The following is an 18,276-nucleotide window of genomic DNA, read 5'->3' on the forward strand; positions in this document are numbered from 1 at the left end:
TTTATTAAAGATATTGAGATGCGATTTTTTATTAATTGTTTGCTTTGGGAAACAGTGCAAAAAAACTTTTGTTGATTTGTTTATGAATCAATTATTTAGGATGCATTCTGGTACATTTTAGTTCTTTATTTTTGTTTTTTTGACGTTTTAATATACTCGAACAATTAATTTTTCTTCTGATGTTTTCGGGGACAATTTTATGAAAAAAAATTATTTTTGCACATGCATTTATCATTTTCCTTTCTTCTTAGCCCTTCTTTTCTATGCTACACCTTTTATTTTTGAAAAGTTTTACATAGCGAAAACAATATTTTTTATATTTTAAAACATTTTACGATTTTACACATTCTTAAAACTTTAAAAAATTTATCGTTCAATTTTATATTTGTTGCTTTCGTTTTACCAGCACTGCAATTTGAGCAAATGCTGAATAATGTATGTACTATTCTAAAATGTAAATTATTATTTTTTCATGAGAGTCATTGTCAAATCGAAATTATAATGAAATTTCAGAATGGACAAAGTCTTCTAGGCTAAGCTAAGAGTACCAAATCTTTAAATTAAGTACGTTTGGTATTTTTTTAAGGTAATTTATAAGGAAAGGTTTACTTGAGAAATAAAAAACATGTTTCGGTTTGCAGTTCAGGATGTATTTAAACATTTAACGTTCAAAAACATGATTGTTTGAATTTAAAAAGACATTGTACAATTGAATTTAATGATAGTAGATCTTAAAATAAATTCTTATATGATGTTCATTTACAATGCTATTCTAGCTGCGCAAACTTCAGCAGCTGCGCCTCTTGCTAATCCAGAAGCTGCACCAGCGCCAATTCCAACACTGGAACCTGCAGCTAATCCTCCAGCTAGACCGTGGGCGCCACCTGCGGCAGCACCTCTAGCGGCACCAGCTCTTAAACCAGCTGCAGCTCCAGCTGCACGTCCGGCGGCTTTGACTTGGGCAGCTCCAGCAGTAGCAGCGGCTTCAATTGCTGTGTCTCTCGCAGTAGCACCATTTACGGCAATGGCGACTCTATCAGCTTGGGCAGCAGCAGCGTCACTTGCTCTGGCAACAGCATCTTGAGCTTCAGCGGCGGCATCAGATCCTCGGGCAGCAGCATTTGCGGCGAGAGCTAAAGCGTCACTTACTCGGGCAACTTTGTTGTTACATTGGGCTGCAGCATCAGCAACATTGGCAGCGGCATCAGCGGCAATAGCAGCGGCATCGCTGGCTTCAGCAGCACGGTTGGTAGCGATAGCATTGGCATCAGCTGCGCGTGCAGAGTTGTCTAATTCAATAGCTGATACATCACTTGCTTTAGATGCAGCATTATCGGCGTCAGTGCAAGCATCATCGGCGCGTGTAGCGGCATTTGCAAGAGCAGTGGCAGCGTTGCTGGCAGCGGTAGCAGCGTTCAAACGGTCTGTGGCAGCATCACTAACAGATGTTGCTGCATTGCTGGCTCTACGGGCAGCATCACTAAGTAAGGTGGCAGCATTAGCACGGGCGGTCAATCCATCACTTCCACGAGATACGGCGTTGTTTGCTTTTGTAGCATCATCAGCGGCGGCAGCAGCGGCATCAGCACGAACGGCTACTGCATCACTGGCAATGGCTAATGCGTTTTTACGTAAAGCTGAAGCGGCGTTTGCGGTGGCAGCTGCATTTTCAGCAACAGCGGCGGCTTTCTTGGCTGCAGCAGCAGCAGCATTTTCAGCGGCAGCAGCATTTGCGGCATCAGCGGCGGCTTTCTTTTGTGCTGCAGCAGCAGCATTTGCTGAAGCAGCTGAGTTGGCTGCGATTGCTCCATTCTTCTTGGCATTAGCAGCAGCAGCATTTGCTGAAGCTCCAGCATTTAATCCAACAGCTCCACTTTTCTTGGCAGCAGCAGCAACGGCATTAGCTGAAGCTCCAACATTCATTCCAATAGCTCCACCCTTTTTGGCAGCGGCAGTGGCAGCATTAGCTGAAGCAGCTGAGTTGAGTCCTATGGCTCCATTTTTCTTGGCATTTGCGGCGCCAATATTGGCTGAAGCTCCAGCATTTAATCCAATAGCACCTCCTTTTTTAGCACCGGCAGCACCAAGATTTGCTCCAGCTGCACCGTTAAGTCCAAGAGCTGCGTTTCTTCTTGCAGCGGCGGAGATAGCACTTGCACCAGCTCCAGCATTTAATCCCATAGCACCTCCTTTTTTGTGACCAGCAGCACCAAGATTTGCTCCAGCTGCTCCGTTAAGTCCAAGAGCACCTGCAGCTCTTGCAGCTGCACCTGCAGCATTAGCGCCAGCAGCACCATTAAGTCCAACAGCTGCGTTTCTTCTTGCAGCTCCAGATGCAGCACCTAAACCAGCAACTCCAGAAGCTCCTAAGGCAGCTCTGGCTGCTCCAGCGGCACCGGCAGCATTGTGTGCGTTAGCACCAGCAGCCGAACCAGAAATCAATACAGCTGTTGATGAACAGTGTGTTGCAAGCTATGCAAGAAAGTTAAATGAGTCAAGTTAAAATTTATTTATATAATTTTCAATTTTTATTTAAATTTATGAAATAAAACTTACTTGTAATAGAACAATAGCTAATAAGCTGAAGATGATTTTGTTCGACGCTGCCATTTTTGATGGATTGGTAAGTTTAAATTCCTCAAACTGCAATACCTTCTAGACATTGATGCATGCTTTTATACTAATTTGTTATCAATATTGTATTCGTATCATTCGATTCAATTTACATCATTGTAATTGGTAATTGTAATATTTGTTAACAAATATTGTAACAATTTTTATAATATCAATAATTTTTTAATTGAATTATATGTATTATTAATTCATTTATTTAAGTAAATTGATAAGAATAATAAAAAAAAACCAATATGAACGAATGAATGTATCGAAAACAATATTTTATTAAATGTATTCTTATACGTTTCAATAAAAAAAATTGCATTCTATGTTTCTATATTATTTTCTTTCCAAAATAAAAAATTGTTTTTCAAACATAGGAAAACTTTTTTTAAATCTTTAATGGAGGAAATTCTGAAGCCTTTAAAGGCTCGGAATGTAAGTATTAATTTTATTAAATAATCTTTCTAAATTCACTTGTGTCACAAATCAATTATAAGTATTAAACAGTAGGTTTTGAAATATTTCATTTTTTTGGAAAATACGATAGTTGTTATAATCAAGCCTTTACCTCATTTGTTTTGTTTTAACAATATTAATCATCAAAATTGAAAAAAATATATTATATATTAAGCTATTGAAAAGGGTCCGATTTTAGAAATCTTAATTTAAACATAACTTTACGTTTTCTGGTTAGGACAAGGCATTAACACTAATTTGGAGAAGAAGTATGTTTGTGCCAATCGATGCGTGTTAACGGCAATATGATACGAAAAGAATTTCATAACATTCGGTGAAGTTGTTTCGAGTGAGGCGAGATTTTTCTTAAATTTGCTGGCCGATAACGTGCGACCAAAAAAAGACTTCATTGATGATCTGAAAAGAATTTCATAACATTTGGCCGAATCGGCCGAGTTTTTATTTTTCTAAATTTTTTATAACTTTTTATTATGGTGGGAAGTTATTCTTGTGGACCACAAGAGTCGCACCAGAGTCTATCCACGACTTGTTTTAAATTTGTGTCCCCGCTACCGTGCTCATATATCCTTAATTAGTCAAGCACAAGATTGTAGCTTAAAAAACAGTTTTTTTTAATTTCCACCAACTAGTTTTGGAGAAATCTATGAAAACATATCATTCATCTACCGTTTTCCCATTAGACACATGTTAAATATGACTACTTTTGAAGTGATTTATTTATTTAAATAATCGGACAACCCTCTCTAAAATTTTCAGAATTGATTTAGACTTATTCCAACTTCGTGCATCCTTAAAATCATAAAAATAGACAAATCAGAAAGTAAACAAATTTACTATTGCCATAAATTGCAATAATTTTTCGTAAATCTATGTAACACAATTCAATTTGGATATCTTTGCTACAGACAATAAACTTTATTTTCAGTTTATCTGCATTGTATAGCATTTAAATTCAATCGCTATTATTATTTTACATTGTTGCTGTTGTGATTGTGTCGTATGTGTGACACTGTAACATACAAAGTTACAATTTTTATTCAATACAACAAAATTGATTATGTGCCAATCTTTTTGGGTATAATCTCAACAAATAATGCATACATAGAGAGCTCAACTAATAATAATGTGTTTATTCATTCTCTTGTTGTTTTAAAATTGTTGTTCGGGTTTGTTATTTTGAGGATATTATACTTAATGTGAGAAAGGGAAGATGCTTCATTGCCGGCGTAAGGAATGTAGTTCACGCTTGAAAAATAATGTACTTGACCAAAACTGGAGATACAAGAGACAGTCGCAGAAATGAAACACTAAAAGCGGTCAATGTTACAAAAACTTGAACAGTAATTCGGATTTGAATGAGGTTCTCAGCATTCGATTCCTAAGAGCGTCAGAACTTTTTGACCTAAATTGATTTATAAGAAATTAAAAATATGCAATTTGCATAAATAATATGCATTTTATAATTGCGAAGGTGTAGATGATGAAATCGATAACCTGACTGGGAGGTTTTAGAGCGGTAGTGAACTTTGAATTTGCAATTTTTCTTATACAAAATATTGTTTTTGAGGTACTTTGAAACAACATTTTAAAATATAATATTCAATTGTACTAGTTATCATAATGCAAGTCGTTTTGGTAAGGATTTAAATGGTGACAAGTGATTTAATAATCGAGGAAATAAAACCGAAAAAACAATCTAACTAAGGAATCGACTCCTTCTCAGTGGATTTTTGAGAGTCGGTGGAAAATGTTTGCCAGAGTGTACTTAACAAAGTCATATTCATGCGAACTTGTGCTTTATCGATTTATCCTTATAGGGTGGGACAGAAGTAAATAGTACCCTACTATATGGACAATTTCGTACTTATAAACGCCGAGATTATAATAATAGATATACCGTAAAAACTAAATACTAATTTTTTTCACGATTAGGTACAATATTTCTTTCCTAAATTCTTCAAGTTTCGTAGCCTACAGAAAATCTAGAACAATTGAACACAGTTTTTCAAAATTGCTAATTCACGGCATAAAACTACCAACCGCGATCGAGCTTTCAAGGGCAAACTTTCAGAGCATTGCGAAGATCATAGAAAAAAAGTTTTTCAAAATGAATTTGACAATAATTCATAAGAAAAAGTGCATTAATGAACAGGCAAAGAAGTCACTTTCTATATGTATAATAAATACAATAATAATGGAGAATAAAAACCTATAAATTGTGTGAACATGAAAGCGGCGCCAACCGTTACTTTATTCTACATTTTATGCGGACAACGACAAAAGCGTTACTTGTAGATATGTGTCATGTATGTATATTGAATCTATAGGTGGTTTTTCATTTTATTGGATTGAATTTTTTGGTATAAAGGGTGGAATTTGATTGGAATGTCTTTGAAATATTAAATGAATATTTTAGGGCAAAATACGTATCTATATTAATTAATCATCAATAAAACGAAAATATCACGAAATCATGAAAATTGAACGATTTGGGATGATATCGATTGAAATTGCACACTTATCGATTGAAATTGCTCGAAATAGCTACCACTTTTGTTTTTGTTAAAACTTTTTAATTTCCATGCAGGAAAAACTAAAAAAAAACCACGAATGTTGCATTGTTTATTGTTTATTATATTATGTTCATTGTTCATTGTTTATATTTGCTTATTATTTTATTGTCCGGGCCGAGATGTCGTATTGGCTAGAATTATTTAGTAAAATCCAAGAACAATTTTCTCTTTTTGAATAAAATTACATGTAAATTTTGTGTTTATGTAGGTATATTACAAATAAAACGATTGTCTGCTCTTTTGTTCATTCAAAATAAGATATCAACATTTCCAGTTTTAATTAAATTGCATTGAAGGCAGATTAAATTTAAAATGAAAACTGTACCTAGTCTTTATATAAATAGACTTTTCTTTTGAATTCTCATATAGGTAGGAATTGGCAAGCCGTGATGAGTATGACCTTTGAAGTATAGATCAAAAATTTCCTGATGAAGTAAAAAGTATTCGTGAGTTTTAGCCCTTTAGCCCTTTAGAAAGATGATCTAATGATAAATTGTAGTCAAAATTGTTTTCTATTTAATTGATTTTTTATTTCTGATCTATTGCTAATTTTATGGGAGAGCAGCGCCGCGATTGATTCATTTGACTCCACCCCCTCCCATAGGCGCCCTAACGGGGGAGGGCACGTTACCCCGAAGCCCCGAAAGATTCCATCGATACCCCGAAAACTGTTTTTGCAATTAACTATCCATTTTTTCTACCTTAGGTGCCCCCGAATATTTTGATCTCAGGGCGCCATGCCCTCTCCCAACCTACTTTGAACACAACGAATACTAGAAATTTATTTTCCACCTCTTTTTATGTTGGTTCCCGGAATAAATACAATATGTTTCTCTCAGGAAATTAATTAATTAATAAATTTCATTTACTAACAAATTTATTAAGTAAATATATAGAGGTATTATAAGTATATATGAGTTAGTTCATGTAAACAAAATCATCTATATAATAAAAACTGTAAATAATGTATTCTCTACATTTCGTAATCAAAGAAGAAGCTGAAGAAGTAGAAGAGTTGAAATAAACAAGAAAGGAAGGAAAGAAAAGGAAGTCAGTCGTAAACATGTAGGTATATATGAGATGCTCTTCATGTATTACTGGGTATTCATAATATGATTATTTGGCGTTATGCCGATGATACTTGTCTCAAGACTCAAAACAGTTAGCAAAACCGTAAAATCATGAACCAAAATTTGAGATCTAAAAAACACAAAATGACAAACAAAAGTAGATTTTTTGAGGCAAAGAATTATAACCTGTATACTAGACTATGGTTGAAGCGATGGCTAAAAAAAGAAATGTAGTTTTACAATAACCCTGCAATTTTCAAAAAATTCACTGACACGATAGTTTAGAAATATCATTTTAGACTCTAAAAATACTTTCAATATTTCAAGATAATAAAATATAATAAAAAGTGTCGGATGGTTTCGGACATTTTTTTTTTTGGTTTAGCCTTCCATCCATTATAGCTGTGAGAATTAGATAGCGACGCAGAATGTTCAAATTAACGATCTGAGAGAATATAAGTTTGAATACACTTTTGACTTCATTGTTTTGTCTCATTACACACTTTTTCAATCTGTTAGAATATGCTTATGACTCTAGAATGCACACACACCCAATGAAATAAATTATATTATAATATCAATTATGCCCGAATACATTGTATAAAATATATACAGTGTGTCCAATTTAGTGGGCACCATATGGAAAGTTTTTATTTATTAATATATGTAAAAAATGTTGAAAAAATGGCTTGAAGAAAGTTTTCCATTGGATAAAAGAGAATAATAAGAGAGAATAATAGTGGCGTACAAAAATATTGGGCCGTTTGGTGTGACCTCCATCTCCAACATGTCGGAAGAACGGGGGTATGAAAATTTTTGAACAATTGGCTAATTTTTACACAACTGTTTAATAAATATAAGTAAAATTAAATGTATATACTGGCCTACATATTTCATGAGTCGTATTCTCAGACCTACGGCAGTTTAACGACTATATGTTTTATTATGCTAACGCCCCAATTTCCAAAGTTTTCGTAAATAAAAATGTTGTAGGTTACACTGAAATGCAGCCACTCACGAAGTTGCGTGAGTGTGTTAGTCACGAAATCATACCCCCCTCTATACTGTAGGCTATTAATTGGACACACTGTATAAAATACAATATAATTTGATGTAGGTACCCAGATATTCTTATGTTCCTCCAACTTCTATACAATATTATTATACAACAACAAAGTTGGCATAAAGCCAAACTGAAATGCATTCAATAATTTATCCTTTATCATCCACTTCTTGTCGCATCGACCTTACTTATTACAAATCTAAAACTGTTCACTCAACTTTGTATATTTATCAAATATAATAATAATAATATATTTGATATAGATAGCGATCATAAAAAAAAATATATGATAAGAATTTTATATTAAAAATATTAAATAAATATATTATTTTATTTTTTGATAATAAATTTACGATTATACGATGTCTGTTGGATTTTATCTGGGGAAAGTATTTATATCACTTTACCTGAGAGAAATGCAAATAAAATTCCTTTTATATATTGGAAATGCTCCAGGCAAATTGTGTTTTTACTGTAGAAAAGTTGAGGGATAGTTTTGATTTCATCCATATTATATATTAGAACAGTATTATATCCAAAAAAGAACCGAGATCAATCACGTTTACTTCGAAAGTCGCATTTACCTACAATTTTTTTATCCCCGAACTAAAAAAAGGGGTGTTATAAGTTTGACAGCTATGTGTGTGTGTCTGTCTGTCTGTGGCATCGTATTTTTTGTTTCATATGAAACTTAAATTTATTGAGAGTACTGTTACCTATGTTTCAAGTGCGAGTTTAGGGTTCCATAACCGAAAAAACTAACAAATTGTCGATGATCTTCAAAGTCGATGATCTAAGTTTGGAAAAGGCTTTAAGAAAAAGGTTATTTAATGGAGACTATTCTTAGACATGTTTCAAGTGCGAGTGTAGGGTTCTCAAGTTTTAGCTAGATTGAATAACGGGAAAAGGGTTAAAAATCGACCCAAAGTTTTATCGACAAAAAGCAGGCAAGCAGACACATAGACACTACGAGTTAAAAGAAAAGGAGTAATTATTCCTGATTTGACCATAGTACCTAGTCGCCTATTGCAACAACACCATGTGCATATTAATGATAATTGCCCCCGAATTCTCCATCATGCTTTCAGTAATTTAATGCTCAGATTGGACACGTATACATCTTTTGTGATCCAACCAAATTTTTTAATAATCTTTTAAATGAAAATTCTGAACAAAAGTCATTTATTATATAAAATTATTATGTTGAAAATTTTCATAATAATTTGTAAACAAAATTTATTATTTGACAAGGGCTGACTGGCCTCATCCATACATTGTGGCTGACTGTTTTGGTATAAGAAAATATAATGTTATAATAATTTTAAAAGGTTTTATTGTTATGATCTGGTAGAAAAGGGTTAAATTAAATTTTAATAAGTAAAAATCATTTATTATTTATTCAATTTAAATAAGGTTGAGATAGGTTTTTTTGTTGTACATATATAAATTAAATTTACAAAACCAGTAACCAACATTATGTCCATAAATTTTTAATAAACTTAACTTTTATGTTCAAATTAATTTAAAAGAATTTTTTACATTTTAATCAAATTAGACTCTCTTAGATCAGTGCCTAGTCCGAAAAATGGGTCGGGAATCTGATCCGGATGTCTATCGCATCCACTGTTAGAATCTCTTCAAAAGGCATATCTAACCGATCGATAAATTTCACTCTCTGTTTAGCCCCCGAACTAAAAAAAAGGGGTTTATAAGTTTGACCGCTATGTCTGTGTGTCTGTCTGTGGCACCGTAGCGCCCAAACACATTAACCAATTTTAATTTTTTTGGTTTCATTTTAAATTTAATTTAACGGAGAGTGTTCTTAGCTATGTGCTTGGCGTGCTTAGGGTTTCGTACCCGAAAAAACTGAAAAATTGGCGATGATCTTCAAAATCGATTCAGTTTGGAAAAGCCATGACATATAATTCTAACATATAAATAATTACCATGAAAATGAATGGTCAAATAAACCTTGTTCAATTCATTTCGTAAAGTGAAATTGTAAAATAGTTAGGTAATTTAAAAGAACAAACTCAACTCAAATATTTCAATTTTAAATAAAATATTTCCAAAAATTTGTCCCAAAAACTCTCTAAGTATCCTTTTCATCTCATCTGATGTCTTTGACCATCACTTTGATTTTGATTTAAGGAGTGTTACAAGTTTAAAGTGTGTGTCTGTGTGTTTCTCAGTGGCATCGTAGCCAATAAACGGTCGAACCGACTTGAGAACATTTTATAACTAAGTTTCCAAATATCGGTTTACAAGGAATAAATCGCATTTGTCGTGGGTTTTTTAAATGATCAAACTTTGAAATAAAAAAATGTAGAAAAGATCACCTTTTACAATTTTTTAAACTTAAGATTAAGAACGTGAAAATATGTTTTTGACTAATAAATATTTTTAGTTCAATTTTCCATTTTGTAAAAATATGAATCATAATAAAGCACCAGAATCTAATCGAGGGTTTTTCGAATGAGAGAGCAAGAGTTTGAAATGTACGTAAAAAACAGACCAACCTTAAAAAATGTCTTGAAATATTTTCAAAAATACTAAATTCAACAATTTACATTTTAAAATTCCTAAAACTCGTTCTTTACTTATGTTTTAATGTTCTATAGTTTACGGTAGCTTCTTAAGTGACAATATTTTTCTAGACATGTGAAAATGGTTTCTTTATTTATAATAAAAACAAATAAATTATATTTAAGTACCATTGTCCCATTAGGTACTATCTAGAACCCAGAACGGCGTTTAAGTGAATGTTTGTATGTGCCTGTATTGTGCGATAAGTATTTAGTTTAAGTATATGTTACAGTTAAAATTCAAAATGCAGTGTTAATTTTTTTGTTCATTTTTTCTATATTTCAGCTATACAAATAATAATAATCAATGTTCTAATCTCAAACAGTTAAACTGAAAATTATCCATGTGTTTAAGTAAATAAAAAATTTATAACTTTTTTTAAGTACTCAACCTCTCGAAATAATTGAGAAGCCGTTATTGAAAAGATCAGCTGAAAATGGCCTAAAAGCGTCTTTCGTGGAAAGCCAATATAATCTAACCTAACCTAAACAAGTACACTTAAAATTCATTTTTTAATCGACTTTAAACAAAAAAGAAGGAGGTTATCAATTCGACTATATTTTTTTTGTTTATGTGTGTTATCTCAGAACTTTCGACTGGGGAACCGATTTTGATGATTCTTTATTTATTTGAAAGCTGATGCTTCCCGTGGGGTCCCATTTCATTTTGGTCCAGTTCTGACAACGGCATCCATGAGAAAACCATAAAAGTTTTAAATTTAGTTATGTATGCACGACAAGAGGACGAAGAACTCAATATCACCCCAAACCGATTTCGATGATTCTTTTTTTAGTGACAACTTAGTTAGTGTACTCATTAAAAATCACAAATAAAAAACTTTTAATAAAAAGAAAACCGACTTCAAATATGCACTAAAAAGTAAAAAAATTAATATGTACTAAAAAGTAAAAAAAATTACGATAATATAATGTAGTTAAAATTATTTTAATTTTTGGATTCGGTGTCAGCCAAGCTAATGTAGCAAACTTTTCTGTCAGAGTTGTTTCCTTGGCTGACACCGACTCCAAAAATAACAATTATATTATCGTTAATTTTAACTACATTATATTATCGTTATTTTTTTACTTTTTAGTGTATATTAATTTGTTTTGGAAAAGTTTTTCTTTTGAAGTCGATTTTCTTTTTGTTAAAAATTTTTTTTAATATAATTTTGATAATATTCATTGTTAAACTTGGTATTAATATTATACGTAATGGTATACAAGGGCCGTGTTTTTAAAGCATTAAATTAGTCAATTTATTACTTTAACTTTAACATATATATACATTCAGAAATAACACTATAACTCTTGTATACAAGCAAAAAGGTAAAAAGTGATTCTTTTCGTGGGATGAATGTCATCAACTTCTACATTCGTTGTATTACATTTTTCGCACATATTTTATATTTAATTTACTTCTCTAGCTTCACAATTTTTTAAATTTATTTATATTATTATATTTTTAAATGAATGAACTTCATTTTTTAAAGTTGTATGAAAAAGTTCTTAAGATTGTTATTTATATTTTCATTGAGATATACAGTGGAACCTAGTTAAGTGAGACATCAATAGACCTGCAAATTTGTCTCACTTATAGAGGTATTCCACTTACCAATAGTGTCTCAAATATCCAGGTATAAATGAATATCTGTCTCATTCATAGAGGGTTGCTTTAATATAGACCGCGAAATCTTGTACCTTTTCCTTAATTATCGGTCCACTGTTAACAAATACTGTTCAAGTTCAGGATATTCTGATAAACGTAAATATCCGTTTTAGTTTTCCGTGCCCTTCAAAACATTGTGATTGAATCTAATCTTTATTCTGAATTATTCTACAAAGAGTAGATTTTGGAACATTAAATTCGATACAGATTTCATCGCGTGTCTTCCCACTTCCATAAACGGATATTAACTTTCACGTACTAAACAAACTATGATGATGATAAAATTGAAAGAATGAATCCCAGTTCCGAATTCAGTGCCAAAGTGTTGGGATTTCAGCATGAGTTCCAGTTATGAAGGTTTCTCACTAATCGAGGTCCCACTTAACCAAGTTCCACTGTAGTTGATTTCAAATACTTTGAATGTTGGCGTCCTTAGATTGTTTATGAAATGCTAGGTGAGAATATTTGAAGCGTTTCAAACGACTTTCTACTTAGAAAAAATTAAAGGAGTTTCTATTAGTGTTGCAAAAAACTAATCAATTTTGGATTTCTGCGCCGCATTTTGAGATTTGTAAAGATCTGATTGAGATCTGAGACTAAACAGGAGTTGGTTGGGTGCTGAAGTTTTAAACCCTTGCGATCCAAAATGGGACACTTTTACAGAAATTTTTTTCGGTTTATTTTTTTCGGGTCTACTTTTTCCGGTATATTTTTTCCTGTTTATTTTCCCCTAAATCCAAATTCAATCTACAGGATGAAATTGATTCAAAAATATTATCAATCATAGTCCCAACTTATCGAGGAAAAATGATTACCATATAAAGATCGTTTATTAGGATACAGGTTCCTCAGAAAATAACAAAATACAATTATTAAAAACAGAAATACCATTGCTTTTTATTTAACAGAAAACCCTACAATTATATTTTCATATCCGAATTCAAAAATTTTACATTTGTTCTAAAAATCTGTTTGGAACATGCAATGCTGTAATCGGCTTTCAACGGGTTTCTAGATTCATACTTGTAAAAAAAAAATACTGTAATAAATATATTTATGTAATAATTTTTATGATATCTTATTAATAAAATAATATTGATCCGAGTAAAGGTTTTTTGTGTGCTTAAGGAATTTTATCGCCAATAAAATTTATATTTTAATATATAGATTCATTTACATTACAAATATATAAAATTGAATTCAGACTAACGATGATGTTTAAAGATGACTTTTTTTTGGTAATTTTGGCTGCAATCAACATTCAAAATTATAAGCTCTCTCTATAATAATGGATATATTCGGTGATCTTAAATTTCCAAAATTCTTAACAGCTTCATCTATACGTCCGCCTACAATATCAGTTACGATCTGATTTATACTAACGCTACAAGCACTTGGAGGTTTACAAGGCTTGATGGCTCCGCCGTCACCGCCATCGTCAGCGTCTTCAGCCTCGCCACTGACAGCATCCTCGCTTGCTTCTTCGCTCTGTAGTGCTTTATTAATTTTCTTATAATATTTGTTTACTTTGTCAGTACTTAATTTAAAATCATAATTTTTATTTAAAATAATAGCCAAACATCCGTCAAAGTCTTTTGGCTTTCTTAGCAATGATAGAGCTTTTTTGGTTTTATCTATAACGTCCATATATACCTTAAGGTCATCCTTTACCTCATCCGTTAATTCACCATCAAGTAAGTCATTTAATTTTAATACCATAAAGTCAACGGAGCATTGGTAATTGTATAATAAATCGTCGCATGTATCTTTGTAATTATTTTTTTTCGGTTTTCCACACTTACACTTTGCATCTTCGTCAGAAGATGGTACGCACTTCGAATCACTTACTACTTCCTTTACTTTTTCTAGTAAGCTTGCAATTTTACTTACAAACCGTGATTTTTTTTTCTTACAATACTCACACATGTTTAGATATTTTTCATAACCTTTTTTCTTTTTACACTCTTCTTCGAATTTAACATTGCAACATTTTAGAGCTGCCGCTCTAAGTGTACGATGTTTGGATTCCTCGAATTCATCGATTTGATTAAAAATTTCTTCATTAGAAAGCAAAAAATTTTGATAAATCGTTTTTGTTAATTCATTTGGGAAATCTATTGTTGAAATATTGGACAGCGCTTGCGAGTTTGATTGAGAATACGAATTCAAAAATAATCCGTTAGTAAAATATGTTCCAGTTAATAGTATTTGAAAGGCAATGGTAGACAAAATTATTCGTTTCATGTGTTTAACGTCAAATACGGAACTGGTCTTAAACATTTTGGGTTAAAATTGATCTAAAAACAATATATCAAGTTAGCTCATTACTGTCTAGTCGCAAGGACCGAAGGGAAAAACATGACTTATAAGTATCATAACTAAGGATTATCAATACACAATCAACTGCTAAAACTTCACAGAGAGGTCACAAAATTGCCAAATGACAAAATTATTTCAATTGATCCAAGTTTTTTTTCAAGCCATTGCGTCAGAAAGTAGTAAATACGGTATAGCTTAGAACATTGAGCTTAGAACATTGAGTACATAGGCTGAGCATCGCCTATCTTTCCGTACAGTGAAAAGTATGCCTACATCAGAGGTAATTGCTTGGGTCAGCTAGGGACAATATAAAAAAAATACGTTTATCAAAAGAATATAGGAACATTTTTCTTACGAATCTACAATGACAAGTATGATAACAATACTTTGTTTTAACATTTCTATACCGCCGTCATGATGGATTTGACCCAAGCCTCAGATGTTGGCACGCTTACAATTGTTTGACGATCAGTCTATAAACTTAATGGTCTAAGGTATATGGGCATAAATTTTCCAGTTTACTATTCAAAGAAGGTTCTAAATTCATAATGATTTTTTTCCTTAACAAACAATTTCAAAAACTTACGATTTTTCTTTAGCAAATTTAAGATACAAACGCAATTGTAATGACTGTACGATATGAACTGTTGACGTGGATACTCGGATTTCATGCTTAATTATAGATATTTTTAAGATGAATTAAGTGGTTTGAAAATATGAGGTAATTAAAAGAGTAGGATTGTGAATATAATTTTGATTTTACTAATAAGCACTCATTAGTACGATTTATTTACTTATTGTCCAAAAATTGTGAAATAGGTACTAGCAGATACCCGCCGCTTTGCTGGGAAAATTCTCTTTCAAGATTATCACGTTATAGCCTTCACTTATCCTTCCTTTTGTTCACAATTTTATGGATTTTAATTTTTGGTGGGGACCTCTAATTTTTTTGAAAATGAAGTTTTGCTCATGAGACTCGCTGACATTGTAACCTTCTATAGGTCCAATCATTAAGTTAACCTGATTTTTATACTTTTTTATATATACCGTTTTTAAGACATACGCCTTATCACAGAGGCCACCCACATCATTATTTTGTTAATTTTTATTTATTAAATTACATTCATATTTACAAATTACATTTTTGATGTGGGTGGAATCGGTTACTTCGTTCTTATCCAAGCGACGACAATGTGATAAATTCTGCACTTCCATTAATTTTAAATTGTTAACACTGCCGGATTCGAACCCGCAACCTAAATCTAAATAGTCCAACGTTCGAAGAACTCTCTTTTTTTATATTTTGGATCAAAATTATCCCATCCACCGAGTTAAATCAAATTCCAAAATAAAAATTATTTTTTGCGTTTTTTTCGATTTTTTCTTGGTACCTCCTTAAAAAAAATTGCAAAAAAACGAGAAATTTTTGTAATCTCCAATTTCGATAAAACTCAGTATATAAGGTAATTTTGACCCAATAAGTAATAAGTGAGAAACGGACTAAAATCATTTAATTAAATTAACCTGATTTTTATTCTTTTTGGATCAAAATTACCCCATCCACCGAGTTTCGTAAAATTCCAAATCAAAATTTTTTTTCCGATTTTCTCGATTTTTCTAAAAGGACACCCCTTAAAAAGATCGCAAAAAATTGTAGAGAATTATATTAATTTAATATTAATTCTTATTTAAAAAAAAAATGAAAAACAAAAAATTAAAATTTGATTCAAGATACTAATTACTCTCGTTCCTTTGTCATATAAAATTTCTTCGAAAAAACAAAGAGGTAATAAATAATCCCAAAACTATTAATTATAAAGAAAATAAATTTACTCATCAAATAAGTTTCAATAGGTATAAAGTTCAATCGATATGTATAAATTTTTTTCTATTTCATCTTGTTTGATAAAAAAAAACTTTCCTGTGGTTGTTCTTTTTAAAGTTTGTAAAAAGCTTATATTTGTATGGTAAGTAAACATTCAACGTTCTAAATGAGAGAACCTATAACGCTGCTGGTTCATTGCATGCAATGCATTCAATTGTATATATACTTGACTGAACAAATTGGTCTCTTGGTACATTATTATGAAAAATAAAATTTACGAATAGAAATAGTTGATTCTTATTACGATCGAAAATTAACTTTTATTCGAAGATATAATAATCTTTCTTTTTTTTTTTAAACTTTATTATTGTGAACATCACAATTCATTTTGACTAATATTAACCAAGAAGTTCAAAAATAATTTTTTTCCTTCTAATTCCCTGTTACAAAAGAAAGCTAATATTTTTAATATTTTCAACTTTTGCTCAAAATGTGATTTTTTTGTTGTCTAAAAATAGCATGAAACATTCCCCGGAAAGGGGAAGTGTGGTAATGTTGAATTTACTTCAAATTTGTTATTTGTGACCAAACGTCTCTGGAAGAAATTAAAGAATGGTTAAAATTGGACTCGAACCCGGACTTCTTGGATTATGTCAAGCACCCTACCAATTAGGCTATTCGAGTTCTAGACACAGAGTGCAATTTTTCAACTCATTGAAAAAAGCTTCTTGGTTAGTTGGTTTGAAATTTCCTTAGCTCCCCCAAATTTCAAATAAACGCAATGACTAGTGGTGATGGATTTTTCTAAAGGTCTAAGGAAACCAACAGATAAAATAATTTTTTAAATCGGAGCTGTTCGGCATGTTTTCCACACTTTCCGGCTTTATTATTCGACTAAGATTTTTTTTTCATATCCTCTTTTAAATGTTTCCTTTTAGTAAAAACTTTTTGATAACACAAAATCCATTGGGTTTATTTAAAAATCATTCTTGTGTAAAATATTTTTAACATTGTCTGTCGACTTTTCTTCGAAGTTTTTGTGTGTTTATCTGTCAGAACAGGAAAACGCATTTAAAATTGTGTTTTAAGTGATTATGTCTTTTGTGTATTATATGTAAAAATTTTTTTTATAAATAAATAATATTTTAGGTATAAAAGTAATGTAAATTTTTTTGGAGTTATTTGCAAAAAGTAAAAAAATGAGTGGGTTTGTAATTCTTAAATAGCCTAAAAACACTGAGCAAAAGGAAATATTGAGAGAGCTGCCCTTCTTAAGGTCTGGACCTGGAGAATTTTTAATAGCTTCTTCAGTTTATTATTGATAAATATCTCACGAAAATCGATTCTTACTTCTTCTGTAATAAAAAGATAATCGACTATTCGTCACTATTGATTTTTGTCAAACACATTTTCAAATTTTAAATTTTCTAGGTGTCGGACTAAAGTTGAAAATGCCGGAGAATCGCTTATCTACATGAGCGTATGATGAGAGTATGATGAGAAAATAAGCAGATAGATTGTAATCTGCCTGAAATAAGAAATTTGTCCGCTTCCCGCTTCATACAGCTGTCTTGAGTCTCAAAATCGCCATTTTTCAGTGTTACTAAAGTACTAACGACTACACGAACACTTATTTTTACCTCGAAAATGTACGCTAGCTTTATATGTAGTTTTAAATATAAACATTTTTACTTTTGAATAAAACCGCTTTAAGCTGATGCTCAATTAACTTGAGATTTTTGGAGAAATATGAAAACAGCTTTCTGATGTACAAAATTCATGCTTGTTGGAGAAGAATTTACCTGGAACAAAAAGAAAAATCATTATAATTAAGAATCCTGTTGGTTTTAAAATATAAATCTACATTAATTATTTCCTATATCTGTTTCTTTGTAGTGTTTTTTGAGAATAGAGATAAGTAGAGTTCTTGAAAGTAGTAAAGACTATTTTTTAGCTCAAAAAACAATTAATATTGGTCACTATAGCCGAGACATTCATGTGAGTGTTTAGATATTATTAGAAAGGATATAGTCGAGACCTTTCTATTTCGGCTTTATGACCGATTCGTTGCTATAA

The 18,276-nt window shown here is 31.6% G+C and overlaps 2 protein-coding genes across 3 annotated transcripts in view; both read right to left on the reverse strand.

The window, feature by feature from the left end:
• The window catches only part of LOC123297275 (nuclear pore complex protein DDB_G0274915), a 402,738-nt gene that overhangs the window by 5,896 nt on the left and 378,566 nt on the right, over nucleotides 1–18,276 (reverse strand). The gene's annotated exons all lie outside the window — the stretch shown is intronic.
• LOC123297277 (fibroin heavy chain-like) lies at nucleotides 760–2,632 on the reverse strand. The gene is made up of 2 exons (XM_044878877.1): nucleotides 2,557–2,632; nucleotides 760–2,472 (listed from the first exon to the last, which is right to left on the reverse strand). The coding sequence occupies exons 1-2, from the start codon at nucleotides 2,608–2,610 to the stop codon at nucleotides 760–762; spliced, it is 1,767 nt and encodes a 588-aa protein (XP_044734812.1). The 5' UTR covers nucleotides 2,611–2,632.

Source organism: Chrysoperla carnea, chromosome 4, assembly GCF_905475395.1.
Source record: "Chrysoperla carnea chromosome 4, inChrCarn1.1, whole genome shotgun sequence".
Lineage (NCBI taxonomy): Eukaryota > Metazoa > Arthropoda > Insecta > Neuroptera > Chrysopidae > Chrysoperla > Chrysoperla carnea.